This window comes from Cornus florida, unplaced genomic scaffold (assembly GCF_030987335.1).
Source record: "Cornus florida cultivar Cherokee Brave unplaced genomic scaffold, ASM3098733v1 CherokeeBrave_3.0.0_Hap2_Chr10, whole genome shotgun sequence".
In the NCBI taxonomy this organism is placed as follows: Eukaryota; Viridiplantae; Streptophyta; class Magnoliopsida; order Cornales; family Cornaceae; genus Cornus; species Cornus florida.
Genome location: NW_026775580.1, coordinates 87,149,644 through 87,168,365, shown reverse-complemented (window position 1 = coordinate 87,168,365; position 18,722 = coordinate 87,149,644). Strand labels below are relative to the sequence as shown.

The window sequence follows — 18,722 nt, the reverse complement described above, 5'->3', positions numbered from 1 at the left end:
GTTATGGCATATGATTACTATATGCCTACATGGGCAAACAATACAGGGGCACATGCTGCTTTGTATGATCCAGCAAGTGATCAAGATACTGATTATGGTATAAATGCGTGGATTAATGATGGATTAGCAGCCAACAAGATGATTTTGGGGTTGCCTTTCTATGGCTATGCATGGACACTAGTGAACCCAAATGACAGTGCAATTGGTGCACCTGAAAAAGGTCCAGCCAAAACCAAAGATGGGTCGATGAAATATAAAGACATCAACAGTTACATTCAGAGGAATGGAGCTGTTTCAATGTACAATGCAACTTATGTGGTGAATTACTGCACTATCGGATCAACTTGGATTGGTTTTGATGATGTTGAGGCTGTCAAAATTAAGGTTGCTTATGCGAAAGAGGAGAATTTACTAGGTTACGTTGTGTGGCAAGCGCCTAATGATGACAATTGGGTGCTCTCTCAAGCTGGTAAGTGTTGTATAATTTATAATATATATTGTGATTCTCTCAACATGTACAATGTGGGAATTGACAAAGTCAGTTGAGTGGCCTTAATACTGATTTTTCTTGCTAAATGTTTTTAACATGGAATTACCCAAGTCAGTTAATTAGCAGGACTGTTCTTCATAATTTGAACTTTCTTTCAAACAAAGAAAATGACTTCTTTAATTGTTTAAATAAGAATTGGTCAAGGAGAGAGTTTAAGGGTGTCAAGTGTCAACGAGCTATTTTTAATTGTCTGGTAAGCAATAGAAACTTCTGCTAACTCTGCTTATTTCCGTGGAAATTGTTTTTGCATTGAATTTTTCTCGAGTAACAAATGTTAATGTGTAGGCATAAAGGGAATCTTGAAGCAAATTCAAAAGCCACAATAAAGTTTCTATGCTTGGCTATCTATGATACATTCATTGTAACTATTTCCATGATAAAAACATCTTTTATCTGTGTTGTTTTTTACTTGTTTATCTTTAATTTACTTGTTCATCTTTAATTTTTCTTGCTTGAGTAATTTTCTCTTTTCACCTTATCCCTCAGTTTTATTTCACCTATATTTTAACCAATAATTTTTTTTACCTCCTCTTTATTTACCGTAAAAATCTATTTCCATGAAAAACGGAGGGTTTAACTTACTTCTATGTAGGCATAAAAGAAAGGGAATCGTACTGTTAAAGTTGTGAACACAAGAAAGTTTTTATCTTTTTTATAAAATGAATAATTTCAATAGGATAAAGAATTTCCATTACTTTTCTGTATTTCTATATATAATTGCTTTGAGCTGTTTCTTTGGCTTACTGAATTTTCATAGAATATGTTGGTTGTCATTGCTGAATTTAACTAGCGCTGCAGTGAGAGTGTTGTTTTTCCATAAGAACTACTAAACGTCTTTTAGTTCTGCAACAAAAAGATCTAGAGGCTGAACAAAAACTAAACGTAGAAATGCTAAATGATCTTTATATGAGACATTTCTTCACAGCTCAGGAGGTTGGTAAGGATCATAAAAACAAGCTACGCTTGTTAATAATATTGCTTACAACTGGAGCATCTGCTATTCTCCTACTAAGTGCCTTGATTTGGTATCTGCAGAAGAGAGTGCTTAAATCAAGAGGCAACCTGTGCCAACTGTGAAAATTCACCATCTTTTACCATGATTCAAAGAGACTAATACTTAATTATTTGGACCTTTTGGTGTTTAATTTTTCTTTTTTGTTTCGTTTCCAGGAACGGGGACAAACACAATCATTCAAAGTCTAAACTAGGAATTAGTATGACGGCTGTTGGAGGTAATAATGCTCCTAATTTGCAAGTATTTAGTCTTGGTGACATTGAAGTAGCAACAAACAAGTTTTCATTTGAAAATAAGCTGGGAGAGGGTGGATATGGCCCTGTATACAAGGTAAATATTTGATCTCCATATTTATGCAGAAGCCCCGAAAGATGCTCTACATTTTTTTTGATTAATAGTATCCTTAATTAACAATGGTACAAGTTTAAAATGTGTAGTTTGAGGAATAGGCAAAATTGAGTTAAAAAAGGTGTAGTTGATATTTAAGCGTTGGAAAAGAAGTGATTTCATAATGGAAAAAGTAATCAGTGTCTAGTCTCGGGTATGCTCTGTTGAGTGTTAGTTCTATCAAATTAACACTAGGCATAATAAAATAGCTAAATTTGTGAAATATACAAAATGTGTGCATGTTTGTTTTGGCAGGGTACATTACAGAAGGGACTAAAAATAGCGGTGAAAAGGCTTTCGAAGACTTCTACACAAGGATTTGAAGAATTCAAAAAAGAGGTTATGCTTACGGCAAAGCTGCAACATCTAAATCTGGTAAGAGTTCTGGGATTCTGCACTGAGAAAGAAGAACAGATGCTGGTCTACGAATACATGGCGAACAAAAGCTTGGATTACTACATCTATGGTAAGCATAATTTGATGGTTCAAATAAATTTTTCTGAAAAAGTTGTGCAATTCTACATGGGGGTTGCACTTTAGAGAATACTTCTATTGTGCAATACCACACGAAGTTCATGTAAATTATATGAATTGCTGCATGTGTTTCTTCTATTTTTTGCTTCATAAAACTTCAAAAAGCTGCAACTAATCGTCATATTTAAATGTAATTTGATGAAGATCCAATTAGAAGGCTACATTTAGATTGGGAAAAACGAGTTCACATCAATGAAGGAGTTTCTCAGGGGCTGCTATATCTCCAAGAATACTCAAGACTCGCAGTAATTCATAGAGACCTGAAAGTTAGAAACATTTTATTGGACAGTGAGATGAAGCCTAAGATATCAGATTTTGGCAAGGACTTTCCAAAAAAATGAATAACAATTTTAAATACTTATTTTTCTTTTTGTTGGTTCATGCAATGCAGTCGTTATTTCTGCCCTGAATATGTAAAACATGGTATATACTCCACAAAATCGGATGTTTATAGCTTCGGAGTTCTGGTTTTGCAAATCATCAGTGGCAAGCAGAATATTATGTTAGTTACTCTGGAACCTTAATTTGGGTAATGCACTTAAAATTTCTCTCTCCAAATTATATAGATTCACAATATTGTATTGTTTCAGGCATTTGAACTCTGGAAAGAAGGCAATGGGATGGAGTTTATGGATCCGTCACTAGACAATACACGTTCTTCGTGTAAATTGATGAGATGCATGCATATAGGTCTGTTATGCGTCCAGGAACATCCCACAGATAGACCATCCACGTTGGAAGTTTCAGACATGCTAAAAAATGAAACTATTGCTATGAATACTCCGAAATGGCCTGCTTTTTCTATAAAAAAGGATGAAGATATGGAAAATGAATCTGCATTGCGGCAAGGAACTTGGTCAATTAATCAGACAACAATTACCCAAATGGTAGCGCGATAAACGTCATTCCTATTTTTTGTACTGTTGTATATAGTTCATAAAAGATATTAATCTGATTTTTTTTTTTCGGAAAGTATATTAATCAGATTTTTGCTTTAGTACATTCATGTTACTTCATGTACTAAAAATTTCAGTTTTCCTAACAAAACATACTGCTATGACCCATGATCAAGGGCTTAACCGGCTTGTAATGAATCTTAATTGTTCTACAGTCCATCTCCATATATTTTTTTTTATGGCTGTTAAAGTTCAAACACAACCCTTGTATTTTAATTTAATAAAAGGGAATGAAAAACATTTAGGCTCAGTTTGGAACAATGGAAATGGAGAAAAAAGAAAAGAAAGGAAATGAAAGAAAATAAAAAGTTGTATTTGGTATAAAACGTTAGATGGAAAGGGGTGGAACCAAGTTAAATAATTCGCTCAAACCACTGGCGCTCCATCGCTCCGTGGCGAATTGGCGTTTTGAGAGCGAATTCGCCAAAAATTCACGTTCTCATGTTTTTTAATTCACGCTCTCATGTTTTTGAATTCGCGAATTCAATTTAAGAATTCGTTGGTTTTTAAAGTTCAATTTGATGAATTATGTAAGGTAAAATCGCGTATTTTGTTCAAGAATTCGACGACTTTTGACAATTCTTGACTTTTGACAATAAATTCACGAATTTAGTGTGAATCTTGAGAAATTTCGATTTTACCCCCAACTTAAATAGACTAAATAAGGTTAATTATGTCAAAAAGTAATCAATTTAATTTAATTAAGTAAACTCTATCCTTTATAGGTAAAAATTAAATAATACAATATACTTAATATTTAATAATACTTATTTATTAGTAAAGAAATAAATGAATGAATAACTTTGCATATTCTGATTGTGATTTCTCAATTTTCTCTCTGCTATTAAGTGTCGGGTTTGTGATTCTTGAACTTCTTTCACTAGTAATTGACTCTTGATTACTCTTATAATCTTATTCTCGTTCCATCATTTCATATTCTCTCTGCTATTTCATATATTTTTCATATGTTTTTGAACATTGCTATTTCAAAGACAATGATTGTCATCTTTTGAACATTACTATTTCAAAGACAATGATTGTCATCTTGAGAGTTTAAAAAAAGTTAAATGTATAAAAGATAATATTTTTGAACATTACTTTTTCTATTATGTTCTATTCACTGTTATGTTTTTATTTTTATAAAGTAGCTTGTTTGATTGTCATGTTTGTTAATTTATGCATTCTTATAAAAAAAAGTTATATTGGTTGTAATGGACTCATATTTGATTCACTATTTTGTCTTTTTATTTGCATCAAATTTATTTAAAACATATATTTACTATTATAAATTAATATTTTATATATTTATAATGCGGCGCTCTAGTGGCGCTTCCGCTTTAAGATTTTTTGAGATATGTCGCTCTCGCGCTCCAGCTCCCGCTCTCGTTCTATGTGACTTAAGGCGGGAATGGTGGGGTTTGGAAGGAAAGACTAAAGTATAAAAAGTAACTTTTGTTCTCCTACTAAAAATAAAAGAAAAGGGGAAGAGAGGCTAATGTGATTTTGTTAATATCATATTTACTCTTACTTTTGGCCTGGTATTTTGACAATTATACTATTTAGGTTAGTCAAAATTAAGACTTTCTGATATGCTTCAGGTTCTGCTTCTTCAAGCTAGTTTAATTTTATTATAAACTGTTTTTTTTGACTCTTGTAACATCACTACATATTTATAACCCAAATTGTTGTAATATATCACATAGTCAATTATTTTACTGCTAATTAGGATTCATGGGTACTTCTAACAAATACAGATTATACAGGTGGTCACTAATGACAAATACAAAAGCGTGTTGCACCGTGTGATTGCTCAAACGGCGATAGGATGTTGATAGCTTCTGCTGATTTTCCAAACTCAGCTTTTGACATAGACGCTTTGTTTTGTGGGGTTCCTATTAATCAGAGTTCTAGTTGGTTTGTGAAGAGATTAGCAATGGGCTCATTTTTCTTTTTATTTTTCCAGCTTAGTTGTGGGTGTCATGCTAAAAAATTACATACTAAAGCTAGTAAAATATTTTTTTTTAGAAAATATATATATATTTTTAGATAAAATATTTATTTAATTTTTACTTTGTCAGTGTTTAGCAAAGATTTACGTCAAAATTGAGGTCGTCCAGTCCATCAGGGCATGTAAAATAATTTCGAAAATTGATGGTTAAATTATTTTTATAAAATTTTAATGTTTTATCAAACACCAGAAAATAAAAAAATATTTTAAATCCAATCCTAATCTTATACATTTACCTCTTAAATATAAAAAAGTATAATATTATTTCCTTTCTTTTCCTAATTGTTATCATTTTCTTTTATTTTCTTTATTATTTAACAAAATATTATCCTTTCCTTTTCTTTCCCCAATTATTACAATTTTCTTTTTTTTCCTTTATCATTTAACCAAACATTATACTTTTTACTACTTTCCTTTTCTTTTCCTAACTTTATACTTTCCTTTTCTTTTCCCTACTTCTCCTTTTTTTTTTTTTCCTAACTTTATACTTTCCTTTTCTTTTTTACTGTACCAAACATAGCCTTGTTGTCACAACATTATATATATTCAACTTGACACTTTACTGTAAAAACACCAATTCTTACTTCATATGAAGGGTGCCTTCCATTACCAAACTAAAGAAATTCCATCGATGCATACAAAAGAGTAAAAGACCCTTCTAACAAAACCTCACAAAAGAAAATGTATACACATATATGTAGTATACATTTTGATATATATGCATGCATATAAGGAAAAATGGTGAGGCTCAGATCTGCTTTTGATCAGGGCAAGAGTATATCCCACCGCCATGGCTGCAACAACAGTTGCCTGTGAGAGAAGAACCAAATCTCTCTCCCACAGACCCTCTGGTTTGCCCCGCCAACAAACGGATCCGATTCTCAATGCCAGTATGATCCACTCAGAACATATATCATCACAGCCTCTTATATTTTGATTGTTGATGATGATGATGGAAGAAGAAGGATTGGAGATGCACCAGTCCAGCGCGCGCACACAAACACACAAATATATATACACACACACACACACACACATACACAAAGGGCTGTTGATTCTGTAGGAAATGAAATCATTGGCTCTAAAAGATCTTCCTTATTTTGTAGGAGATCATCGTTTACAGAGAGGGGCAACCACCCTTAGAAACATCCCATCACTCTGAACGAGCCCCATTCTTTTTCCGAGTGCAAACTTAAGCTCGGCCCAAGTCATCTATTTATGGGCCCTGCTTTTCTTTTCTTTTCCTTGTTTGCCCTTTTTATTTTTTCAGGTTGGTCGATTTGGGTAGCCTAGTGTGAAGGGTATTATGGTCATTTAGGTTTAACAAAAAGAACAAGCATGACCTGTCATATTGGTAAAAGATGGAGGATATTTGAGCCATTTAATCCCCTATTCCCAACTAAAGTGTTGTTTGGGTTGGAAATTCTCAAAGTTCATTCGCCCATCAAAGCCATTCGACTTTCAAACACACATGTAAACAAAACCTGATTAAAAGAAAAAATGTGACACTAATAAATATGAGATAAAGGCAATTAGCCAACGCTAACTCTACATTAGTAGCTAAAGCTAATATGTATTGCTTTTTTCATTCCAATACCGCAATGCCACAATGTTTCAATTCCTAGGACACAATTTATTTTGCTGTAGTTTCAAAATGCAATCAAATTATGTTTTGGTCCTTATCCAACTCTGAAATCATTCTTGAAAAAATTGATGTGACCCTAAATGAATTTCTACAACCTGGAATTTTAAAAAAATGTCAACATTCCCCCTTAATTAAGAACAGTGAACATTCCAAAACTGATATTTTTCTAATCAAATCTAGTTTTTGTCATGCTTTACCCTAAACAAAGGGAATTTCGGTAGTTCAAATCTAAAATTGTCAGGATTTTAGAATCCAGCAAAACATTACATGAAATCACCAACAAATAATACATATATGCTGTACTGAAATGCAATGGACAATGAAACTACAATTTCTTTCAACTCTCAAGCAAACTAACTGCCTCCATGTTGAGGATTGCACTTCTCCCTGTTAGAGTTTTCAAAGCTTTTATTTTTTGCCAAACTTTTCAACCTTCCAGAAAGCCTCTTATAGTTCAGTCCCAGTTCTTGCAGGGTTAATTACATTACCAATTCAATTCTCTAACCAGCTCCATCAGGCATGTCTACTAAAGTCATCCTTCGAGGAAACCTTGGTGGCAACCTCAAATGCATTGCATCATCAATCTCAATTGGCAGATGTGTGACCACAATCACAATCCCTCCTTTCTTTCAGTACTCCACCAACTTAACCCCTTCAGTATCCAATGCTACTGAAGGCTTGCCTAACAACCAAATTGGCCGATCAATTGCCAGCAACCTTGCAAGCTGCACCCTTTTCCGTTGGCCCATTCAGAGCATTCTTGCTTTATCTTTTGCCAATCTTCCAAGCCCCATAAGCTCTAGTGCAGGCAGAGATCCCCCTTGCTTGCCTTCATGGGGGCAATCTAAAACCATCATCAAAATACAGCACCACCTTCCTAATATGCCTGTCGTTACACACCACCTTGCCCATGAAAGTTCCCTTCTGCCGGCTTAAATCGGAAAAGGAATATAGAAGTCCATAAACAACAATAAGAAAAAACCAGTGGCAAGCTAAAACCATCATCAAAATACAGCAGACACAGCATACCATGTACACGAAAAAGAAAATTCAATTCTCAACACTACTATAAATAACAATCATTCAGTTACTCAAACCTACCAAATGGTCTTTTAAGTTGAAACCGCTATAGAAATGGTCACTTCGACGACTTCAATCCTTCCAAGAACGCCCCCACGCCCTTGTTGAGTTTCTTGAGTTCTTCCTTAACTCCATCCACTGCAGCCTCAGCATCATCTTTCCTTACATACCTAGGGACTTCAGCACGTTTAGAACTATCACGCAAAAAAGAAGTACAAAGCTTAATTACATTCTCGTATCATCGAGCACCAAAATAGAAGGAAAAACAAAGAGTAAGCGTAACTAAAGTTTCAAAACAACACGAACCTCTTTGTGATCGAATCATGAAAATAATATGAACATATTCTAAAGTATTCATCCAAATCCAATTCATCACCATGTAAAGAAAAGCTGTAAAAACTATGTTATAGAACAGAACCAATATTTTTCCTCAAGTTTTTTATAGCTTCGTTAGTTTTTCTCAAGTCTCTTTTATTCTTATTGTTTTCTTTTCTTCCCTATGGTGTTTTAAGGGTTAAAATTAAGAAAAGAAAAATCACTCCCTTGAACTAAAAATAAAATTCAAAAGAACTACACTGAAAATTCATACTACAAGAATTTTCTGAATCTGATAGAATTGATTGGTCAGCTCTGTTGCCTAATTAGAGAAAGAGTATCCTACCCATCGGACCAGACCCGCAGAAGGGATTTTATGGCTAACTTTGACACTGCGTATAATTAACCTTCAATGGAGTGTGGTGGAGGCTTAGCTTTAAAAGTGGCTTCAGATTTTCTGCATCATGTGAGTACTGCGAGCAGAGATTTTGGTTCATAAACGAGCTTTAAAGATATTACTGACTTGGGGATATAGCAGGAATGTGATGGGATATTAAAGTTTTTTTTTTCTTCTGCGACAACACCTATTACTGCTATCCGAGAGGTTGCAATGGTGCTGATCATTGTGTGAGCAGAATTGCTCTTGAAGCTAAAAGGGGTGATTGTGACTTGGATATTTGGCCTTCTGAGTTGTTGGAGGCTTTGGAAATGGACTGTTATTCTTCTTGGGGAAAAAGAAGAAGTTGAAATAATGACATTAAATCCTCTGACTGGAAAAAAAAGAAAGAAAATTTTGGACAATTTCACATCCAGAACATAATACAAATGCAAACAATGTTAAGGGTCATTGAAAATTGCTTCAAGGCAAATATTAAAGCATGTTCAAGGTCTGCATAGATAAAGATACTGCAAGCTTGTGAATGCAGCTGATATAGCCTAACAAGAACATTCCAAAAGAGCAAGGCCAATGCACAATGAATGATTCACAGCCTAAAATGAGAGTTTTGCTTAGCCAGTGCTGCAACTAGATTCAACAAATCAAAATGAAAAGAAACTGAAACAAAAACAATATGCAAAATCACTCACAATGTTTGACAACCAAAGCATACACAGGGGACAAAGTCTTAGAGAGGAAAGCTATATCATGAACCACAAACTAAAAAAAAAAAAGGGTTAATGAGCAACAAACAAGTGCAGAAACAAAAAGTTACAGTTAAACAAACAACCAGGGCACACACTAAACTACAACTCACCACCAAAACAACGATAAACTACCAATAAGGCCATGGACATCAAGGATATAGCCCCAGAAATCTGAAACTAAACCAGAATGCAGTGAAATATCAACAGCCTAACAAGATAAATATGTGAATAATTGTACAAAAAAATGATTTGTATACCAATAAGGCTAAGGCCATGGACATAAGAGGGATGAATGTTACAAACTGCAGCAATAGTGTTTTTTTTTTTTTTTTGGGGGGGGGGGGGGGGGGTTGGGTGTATATGATGAGGTAAGACATGATGTTACGGTATTATCTGTGAGCATTCTTGGAAATCATCTTTGAGCTATTTTTTTCTCTTGTCAGCTTTAGTTACAAATTCAACAGAAAAAAAAATAAAATAAAATACATTGCCCAGTGCATTACGCCTACGTTGGCTGCTGGGAGGCGAACAGCAGAAAAAAACCTAACCTTTAGTATTATATAACACTATTATCAAACAAAAGAAACTTAACTCAACAGGACTGCAGCTAAGGAGCACAAGGATGCTTAGAGGCCACAGATGAAGCAAGCTAGTCTGAAGGGGGTAACAACCTGCAAATTGGAATACAGAAGAACCATCCAAACAGCTAGAAGTTGAAGTTCAGGCATATTTAAATACGAAACCTTTTGCTTCAATAATGAATATATAGTAAATATCAGTTACTTAAGAGTTAAAAAAAAAGAAGAGAATTTTGCTTAACCAGTGCTACAACTCAAAAGGAAATACACAGACCAGAGCATACTTTGGGGACAAAGTCCATCACACATGAAAGGCTTAGAGAGGAAAGCCATACCATGATTCATGAACCGCAGACTCAAAAAAAATAAAAATATATACACACACAGTTTATTAGAAACAAACAAGATTAGAAACAAAAAAGTTAAAAGTTAAACTAACAGGAATTCAGCAGCAAACTGAAACCCATGCACACACTAAGAATTGGGATGAAGAACGAAAGAAGGTTTTCTTATATGATGAGGTAAGACATGCGATTATGGTATTACCTGTGAGCATTCTTGGAAATTATCGGTGAGCTATTTTTTCTCTTGCTAGCTTTAGTTACAAATTCAACAAAAAAGAATTAAAATAAAATATATTCCCAGTGTTATTTTACACAAAGTGGCTCCTCTAAGACTTGAAGTGTTTCGAACCAAAGACTTGTTGGTCTGAGTTTTTACCAGTGTACAAGACAATGTATGACCCCTATATTCAACAGAAAATGTGTTTCCCAATACATTTTCACCTAAATTGCTAAATAAGGAGTGAATAGAAACTTCTCTAATTTAGTAACACAACAAGGTGGGACTGCAAACTTCTTTCACTGTAATCATGCTAATCAGATAAATTTCTGTCACAAACATTATCCACTTCAAGTCAAAAAGATGATGACAAAATAGAAGTGGAAGAGGACTTACTATTTGCTGAAGCTAAACGAGAATGCAGTGAAATCACCAAGAGCGCATAGGTAGACCAAACAAGACAACGTGTCGATGGGCATCAATCAATAAGAGCAATGGCAAGGAATGCTTCAAACTGCAGCAGTATTTCTGTTAGGAACAAAATCAGAAAATTTCAGCCCACTAGTGTACACCTTATAGTGTAAACTCTTTCGAATTTTGTTGACATCAGTCCTCTGCACACTTTCGAATTTCTCTGTGCAGTGCTTTATGAGTTTCTGCAATCTTTTGAGAAGCAAGATTATGAACTTTTAGTGGAATGACAAATTTCTTGGGATAAACTGTGTGAGTCAAAGGAAGAGGGTGGCTTAAATTTCAGGAATGTTGAAGCCCTTAATCTAGCTCTTTTGGCAAAAAATGCTTGGAAATTTGACGTGGACAACTCATTACTTTTCAAATTGTGCAGACAGGGAATCTTGGGTATGGAAATGTTTTGCAAGGTATGGAAATGTGAACTTGTCTTTGCTCACATACATTAGGGAGAGACAGTTGAGCTGGAGCTTGTACCGGTGGAAAACCCCTGATTCAGTTATATTGTGACCATTCCAGAGGATCTTACCAGCTGAGGGTCAAGATAATCCAGCTAACATGCATAAGAAATTACTTTTGCCTGAACCATTCGTGCCCATCAGCACAAGGGCACCGCCATCATGAATGGAGACATTTACATTGTTGGCTCTGAGATACATATATTACACTGACATCAAAAACAGGCTTCGCTTCTAACACCTCGAACAAAAACTTTCTTTGACAGTTCAGAAACAAACATCAAATACTTACTACCCAAAACAGGGTTTCCATATTTGGGTCTTTTTCGAGGGCCAAAAAAAAAAAAGAAGTAGAGAAAGATTAAATACCCAAAATTAAAGCAAGTTTAGTTAAGCAATTTACAGTTTATTTAATCAACGCCGCGAATGTAACATAGAAAATCATGTTTTGCCATGTAAAATTGTTTAATGAATAGACTTTGGGACATTTACTTATTACTTACTTTATTGCTTCACCTTAAAAAAATACATGATAAGAGTCAGCAGACACTATATATATTACAGTGTTAAATTTGATAAACATAAAAGATAACATAGATGTTCCACCCAAAATTCAAGAAAATAAAAAATGACCTAAAATTGCCACACAAAAGATACAAATAGATCACTAAATTTAAAGAATTGTCAATCCATTGAATAACAAAAATAGTTAATACCATAACAACTTACATAAACTATATATGAACTATGGTAGAGCAAAGTGATCGGCACATTGGGCAAGAATTGTTTTTTGGCAACCAAGTGCGCAAACAATCAAGATGAAATATATGCAAACATGGCGTGGTTGCGATCTCTGTCCTTGTCAAGGACCTTTGCAGGCATATTGAACAATTATCTACTGATGGTGAGGTATGATCATTGTTCAATCAGTTGACTTTCACTGCGGTCTCAATATCTTTGAAAAGAAATATTGGTTCACCAGACCTTAATGTGCTTATAATTTCCAAATGATCATTCCTTGGCACCTCCGCATAGTTTGAAACATTATTGTTATAATCCATCAAGTCCTCATCCTCATTTTCTTGTTCTAAATCATCAACACAGTCAACTTCATGTTCTTCTTCAACATTTAAATCCATTGAATCATAGTCCATGTCCTCATCATCTTCTTGATCTTGATTTTCCTCCATTGAGGAAACCATCTCTTGTTCTTCATCTTCAACGTTGCCATATTGGCATTCTTCTTCTTCTTCTTCTTCTTCATTACGAAAATCTTGGGAAGAAGTGGTTTTAAAAAAAGTACTCTCCGCAAAAATATCAACCACGACAAACAATTTTGGACTTTCTTGAATTTACTGTGGTGGTAAACTGAAAATTACTTACAAGGTGCTTAATTAAAAGTGCTGATAGAATAGATCATTAGTGTCTAGCAAGAAAACTTTCTGGGATTGGGTAGGCAAATCGAACATCGATTATAAGGATTCTCGAGGAAATAAGTTGTGAGACGGAATGGAAGAAAGATATCCTTCACTTTATTCTGAAATCAATCTTGACATCCCCAACAAGAATATCAGTTGATACACTGATCATCAAGATTCCTTCAGATTCTGAACCCTCGTTATTGAAAATCCTTTCGTTCCATTCGAACACACGAGCATCTGCTTTACGAATTCTTTCAACTACTGCCATCTCCCTGTTTCTCTCCTTACAGGACCAGCACTAGAAGAAGAATGACGGCGGGACCTGGGTTCTCCACTGTTTTTTTTCAATTGGGGTTTGGATTTGTGATGGGTGGAGGTTTTGGGTGGTGGTTGTGGTGTTTGCAGTAGGCGGTGATGGAGGTTTTGGGTGGACAGGGTTTTGCACCGGTGGCTGTGTAGTTCGGGACAGTGTTCGGCAGTGGCAGAGCCTTGGCTGCTTATTTGGGTTAGGGTTTGAGAGGGGAAAGAGAATAAAAGAATGAGGATAGGGTGGTGTCGCGATTCCGGTGGTGGTTTGGTCTTCAATTCTTCGGATTAGGATTTAGGTTCTTAGTGAGCCAGAAAATGGATGCAGGATCAGAGAGAGACGCTTCCTTCTCTACTCAATGATAAGATTTATACTAATATATTTCTTTGGTAGCAACTTTCTTGTCCGTCCTTAACTTTAAAACAAAAAAAAAAAAGTTTCTTGTCCGTACTGTCGTTTAAACATAAAATAGAACAATTTACTAAAATGCAATCAAAATAGGTTTTGGCCCTTATCCAACTCTGAAATCATCTTGATGAAGAGCATTCCAAAACTGATAATTTACTAGTCAATTCTCCTTTTTGTCATGCAACCAGCCACCAATAATTTACCCTACTAAATGCAAATTTTGGAAATTCAAATCCAAAATTCTCTGTATTTTTCAATCCAGCAAAATATTACATGAAATCACCAACAAATGATATATTACGCTGTTCTGAAATGCAATGCAGAATGAAACTACAATTTCCTTCAACTCTCAAGCAAAGCAACTGCCTCCATATTGAGGACTGCAGTTCTCCCTGTTAGACCTTTCAAAGCTTTTGTTTTTTGCTAAACTTTTGCACCTTCCAGAAAGCCTCTTATAGTTCAATCCCAATTTTTGCAGGGTTAATTACATTACCAATTCAATTCACTAACCAGCTCGTGGAAACCTTGGCGGCAACCTCAAATACATTCCATCCTCAATCTCAATTGGCAGATGTGTGCATGTGCCCACAATCACAATCCCTCCTTTCTTTCGGTGCTCTGCAATAATATACTCCAGCAACTTAACCCCTTCAGTATCCAATGCCACTGAAGTTCTCACAACCAAATTGGCTGATCAATTGCCAGTGACCTTGCAAGCTGCACCCTTTTCCATTGGCCCATTGAGAGCATTCTTGCTTTATCTTTCGCCAAACTTCCAATCCCCATAAGCTCTAGTGCAGGCAGAGACTTCCCTTGCTTGCCTTCAAGAACTTCAAACCACTGAACATTGTCGAGGACTGTGAACTTGTCTTTGATCAATGATCACATCCTTGAGGGAGAGCTGAAGCTTGTACTAGTGGAAAACCCCTGATTCAGTTATACCATGACCGTTCCAGAGGATCTCACCAGCTGAGGGTGCGCAAGAAACTGGTTTTACCCGAACCTTTGGTGCCCATCAGCACAAGAGCACCACCATCATGAACGGAGACATTTACGTATCGCAGGATTTGTTGTGCATTTCTCATGCAAGAGACCTGGTTAAGGAGGAGCCGAGGGAGTGGGGGTTTCCTGAAAGACATTGAGGTTTGGAAATGGAAATTTATGGTAAAAGATTTTGTGAAGAGGAATTTCAAAATTAAAACTGGGTGGGGGAGGGAAGTGAGAGAAGGTAATGGCAGAATCCAAAAGCCATAACTGTCCTTGTTTGATTTTATGCTTACAGGAGCTAATTGGTGTGCTACAAAGGAATTTCCCCTGTTAGAAATATAAACAAAACAAACCAAAGAAAAAGAAAAAATAACAATCACGATCTTGGATGGGTTTGAATTGGAAAATAGTCTGAAATCAGGACCTAAATCAAGAAATGAACAATTCAAAATAAGGTCTAATTAAGAAATAGTGAACCAAAAACAGGTGAAGGAGAAACCACAATCATCTGCCAGTCTAATAGAAAATGTGTTTATGCCATGGATGCACAAGAGAGTATAAAAGGAACAATTAGCAAAATGCAACGCCCAAGTCAGCAAACAAAACTAATGAGAATGTCAAAACCTGCAAAAATGTTCAATTTATAGAGGTTCCAGAGGTCCACTACTAAATATCGGCCCCATTGATTATAGTAGAGTGAGAAGTAAGGATTGCCTTCTTCACTTGATGCTGTTTATTTTCGGCTGAAAATTAAACAGCCAATAGTTATCAATACTCAGTTTTTTTTGAGTCATTTACAGTTCAAGCATCTTGTTTTGGCCAAACAATGAAGTCTGTCAAGGCAAAGGTCTACTACTTAAAACAAGTCATTCGTAATTACAGATTAAACTTAAAAGCAGAGCAATGTAGCTTTCTTGATAAATAGTACCATGATATAAACTCTTATATCATCACAAAACCATGCTTGAGTGTAAATAAAAATGACAATAATCTACTTCAAGAATTGAAATGTTAACTAGCAAGCTCTATGGTACATAAAAAAGAAGTCGATTAATTTCTTTCAATGCCAGACTTCTCAACAAAACAGATTCATTCTTCCGAGTTTCTTGACAGTTGGATTACTATACATTCATGGGCAAATTAGCTACTAGCTATGTAATAGAAATAATTGTAACACATTGCCTGAATTAATGAAACTAAAATCACAAAAGAGCCCAGACTATCTCATGTCAATAACTCAGACTCATTTACTTCAATGGTTTTCAGTCAGTTCGTTGTCAAAATCACCGCATAGGTTAGATAGCTTGAAACAGTAATTCCGAAACCTGATGCTCTATTGACTTCATCGAAAGAAACATAAATTAGTAGCTTTTTTCTAACTGGAATAACTACATTAACTGAGGCATTTTATCGAACAGTTATCATTCACTAAAAAGTTCAAGTTTTGGAGACGAGATGGGTAATTTTATTTCGATGATCATAGAGGTGAGAGTGGCATATAAATACCATATGTACGCCTACACTATGAACATCACTGAGATACATATACCTCATTGACACCGAGAATGTAACCGTAGTCATTGCCGTCGCCGACCGCCGCCACATGCCCCAAGCCGATGCTCCGCCTTTGAAGTTTGATTTCAGTCACCGATAATGTAGCCGTCCGGTGAATTCCAAGAATGAACAAGACTAACCAAGTAACCTCAGGTTACACATCACTTAAGAAACACACTTGTACCCCTCCCACAATTATTAAAAGGAAATTAACTGCAGTCCATTTCATTTTTTAGGACTAAAATTTTATTTTAATTATGCTTTTTTTTTTTTTTTTTTTTTTTTTTTCAAAACAAAAGGAGTTAGTGGTTAGTTATTAGCGGAAAAAAAAAAGGTGCAAGCATGAGCATAAAAATCAATCCAATTACTTGAACAACACTGACACAAATTTTTTTTTTTTTTTCATTTTTAATAAAGTACAAAGTATAAGAGCAAATATAATCTGAAAAATCATAAACTTTTTCTTCTTAACAGGGTTATCCTTTCATGATCCATTTGTTGAAAAAATTATAAAAATGTTTATGTGGCATCAATATTAATTTCATTTTTCAAAACAAATATATCATATTATAATAATTAAAGAAAATAACAAAGATGCCCATTCAATTGTGTCATCTATACCAATAGGCCTGTGGCCTACCGGTACAAGATTCTTACTTTCCAAAAAGAGGTCAGGGATTCGAACCGAAAAAAAAAAAAAAAAAAAGCAAATAAATATTGTGTCATCTATTAATTTTTAAATTTTTTTATTTCTCTGCTAATGATAAATCAAATAAATTAAGCCTTGACAATCAATCATCCAGACATTTCATCATCAAAGTTTAACACGGCCATCTAATAATTTATCCACTTAAAATTGGTAACATCTTAATAATTCTAAAAATATAATTATTATGCATAGTTAGGGAATACATATAAATTTTTATTTATCTACTAACATCATCTATGCATAACTATTATTAGTAATATATATGGTTTGCCATATTGATTAATACACAGTTTTTTTTAAAGTTCAATACGCAATTCGTATGGACTGTTTACAATTTTACACTAACTTTATCCGGATTGACTTATATATTGTTTGATGTTCACGCTACATCTATGTGTCTTCTCCCTCAAGCTTGTTTGCTAGCAAGCTTCAAAGTAACTTTTGGAAAGAAAATTTTCAATCAAGATTGATACAGAACGTTATATTTTCTCATAAGTTTTTGTTAATAGTAAATGATTAGTAAGGGGAAAAAAAAAAATTTGTTGCAAGTTTGTCGTGATCAATGGGACTAGCAAGTGTCCTTATTGAGTAAACAAATATTTATACCTTTATTCAGTAGAAATATTGCTATTGCAATTTTAAATGGAGATTAGGTCGATATTGAAACCAGTATTCTCTATCATTACAGTTTATAATTTCAACTTTCAGGTTTTGTAATACAATTTAAAAGGAATTTAGATTCATTTCTGCTAATTGATTTGTTTGGTCTATGGTCAGTTCTCGAATTTCAATAACATTCTGGCCCAAATGCAGGCCTAAAACATCTCAGCCCTTTCATGTTATAGAACGTATAATATTTAGGCTTCGTTTGTTTGGATTTAGGCTTTCTTTGTTTAGATATAAAATATTTTTTAAAAAATATTATTTTATTTTCTTGTGTTTGGTAATATATAAATATTTACGAAGAAAAAAAAAAAATTAAAAGTTAACAAAAATAACTTACCTATTAATTTTTGACAAGTTATTTTACATGTCCCATCAGATGGACTGATTCTTAACCTTGTAGACCTTTATCAAATATCAAAAAAGTAATATATATATATATATATATATATATATATATATATTACCGAAATAAAGAAAATATTTTTCAAAACAAACTAATAAAGGTAAATGATACTTAAGCCCAATAATTAGACTAGAATGGCAGACATAAGTATCATTTTCCAACTTAAATAAAAATGAAAATTCGCTGTGACTTGTCCTCAACGACTTGGAAGTGATTTAACATATTATTTTGTAAAGGAAGAAAAAAAAACATAATGTATTATTTTGTACCAACTCCAGAGTAAACTATGCCATAAAGATGAATGATAATGGAGGTGTGTGGTTCGAGTATGTTTAAAATGCATGTGCACGAGAGTTAAGTCGTCCTCATTTATTCATACATTTTAGTACTTTCCAGATTCATTTAAATTGCATGTGCTTATATGTAAAGCCTTCCTCTGTTTCTTCTCATGTTCTACTGGACTCAATGCTACTATCATATCTGTAGAAACAAGTACTGATTTGTTTTAATTATTGTGTTATAAACATAGACACATATAAACTTAACCAGCCAAAGAAAAAGATGTATAT

The 18,722-nt window shown here is 34.3% G+C and overlaps 1 protein-coding gene, 1 long non-coding RNA gene and 1 pseudogene across 2 annotated transcripts; 1 reads left to right on the top strand and 2 right to left on the bottom strand.

Annotated features, from left to right (window-relative positions):
* Positions 1–3: 3 nt before the first annotated feature.
* LOC132278065 (G-type lectin S-receptor-like serine/threonine-protein kinase At1g11303) lies at positions 4–2,492 on the top strand. Its single transcript, XM_059779892.1, has 4 exons — positions 4–469; positions 1,476–1,575; positions 1,721–1,895; positions 2,208–2,492. Exons 1-4 carry the CDS (start codon positions 4–6, stop codon positions 2,490–2,492), a joined length of 1,026 nt encoding a protein of 341 aa, XP_059635875.1.
* Positions 2,493–7,313: 4,821 nt separating this feature from the next.
* Positions 7,314–9,937, bottom strand: LOC132279769 (uncharacterized). Its single transcript, XR_009471396.1, has 2 exons — positions 8,197–9,937; positions 7,314–8,026 (listed from the first exon to the last, which is right to left on the bottom strand). It is a non-coding gene; the product is annotated as an uncharacterized LOC132279769 (long non-coding RNA).
* Positions 9,938–9,990: 53 nt separating this feature from the next.
* LOC132279768 (ABC transporter I family member 1-like) lies at positions 9,991–17,200 on the bottom strand (annotated as a pseudogene).
* Between the last annotated feature and the right edge of the window lie 1,522 nt (positions 17,201–18,722).

Coding starts and splice junctions, on each gene's coding strand:
- LOC132278065 (XM_059779892.1), top strand. CDS start 4: ATGGCATATGATTACTATATGCCTACATGGGCAAACAATACAGGGGCA. Junction 1,576..1,720: donor CTACTAAGTGCCTTGATTTG/GTATCTGCAGAA, acceptor TTTCGTTTCCAG/GAACGGGGACAAACACAATC. Junction 1,896..2,207: donor GATATGGCCCTGTATACAAG/GTAAATATTTGA, acceptor TTGTTTTGGCAG/GGTACATTACAGAAGGGACT.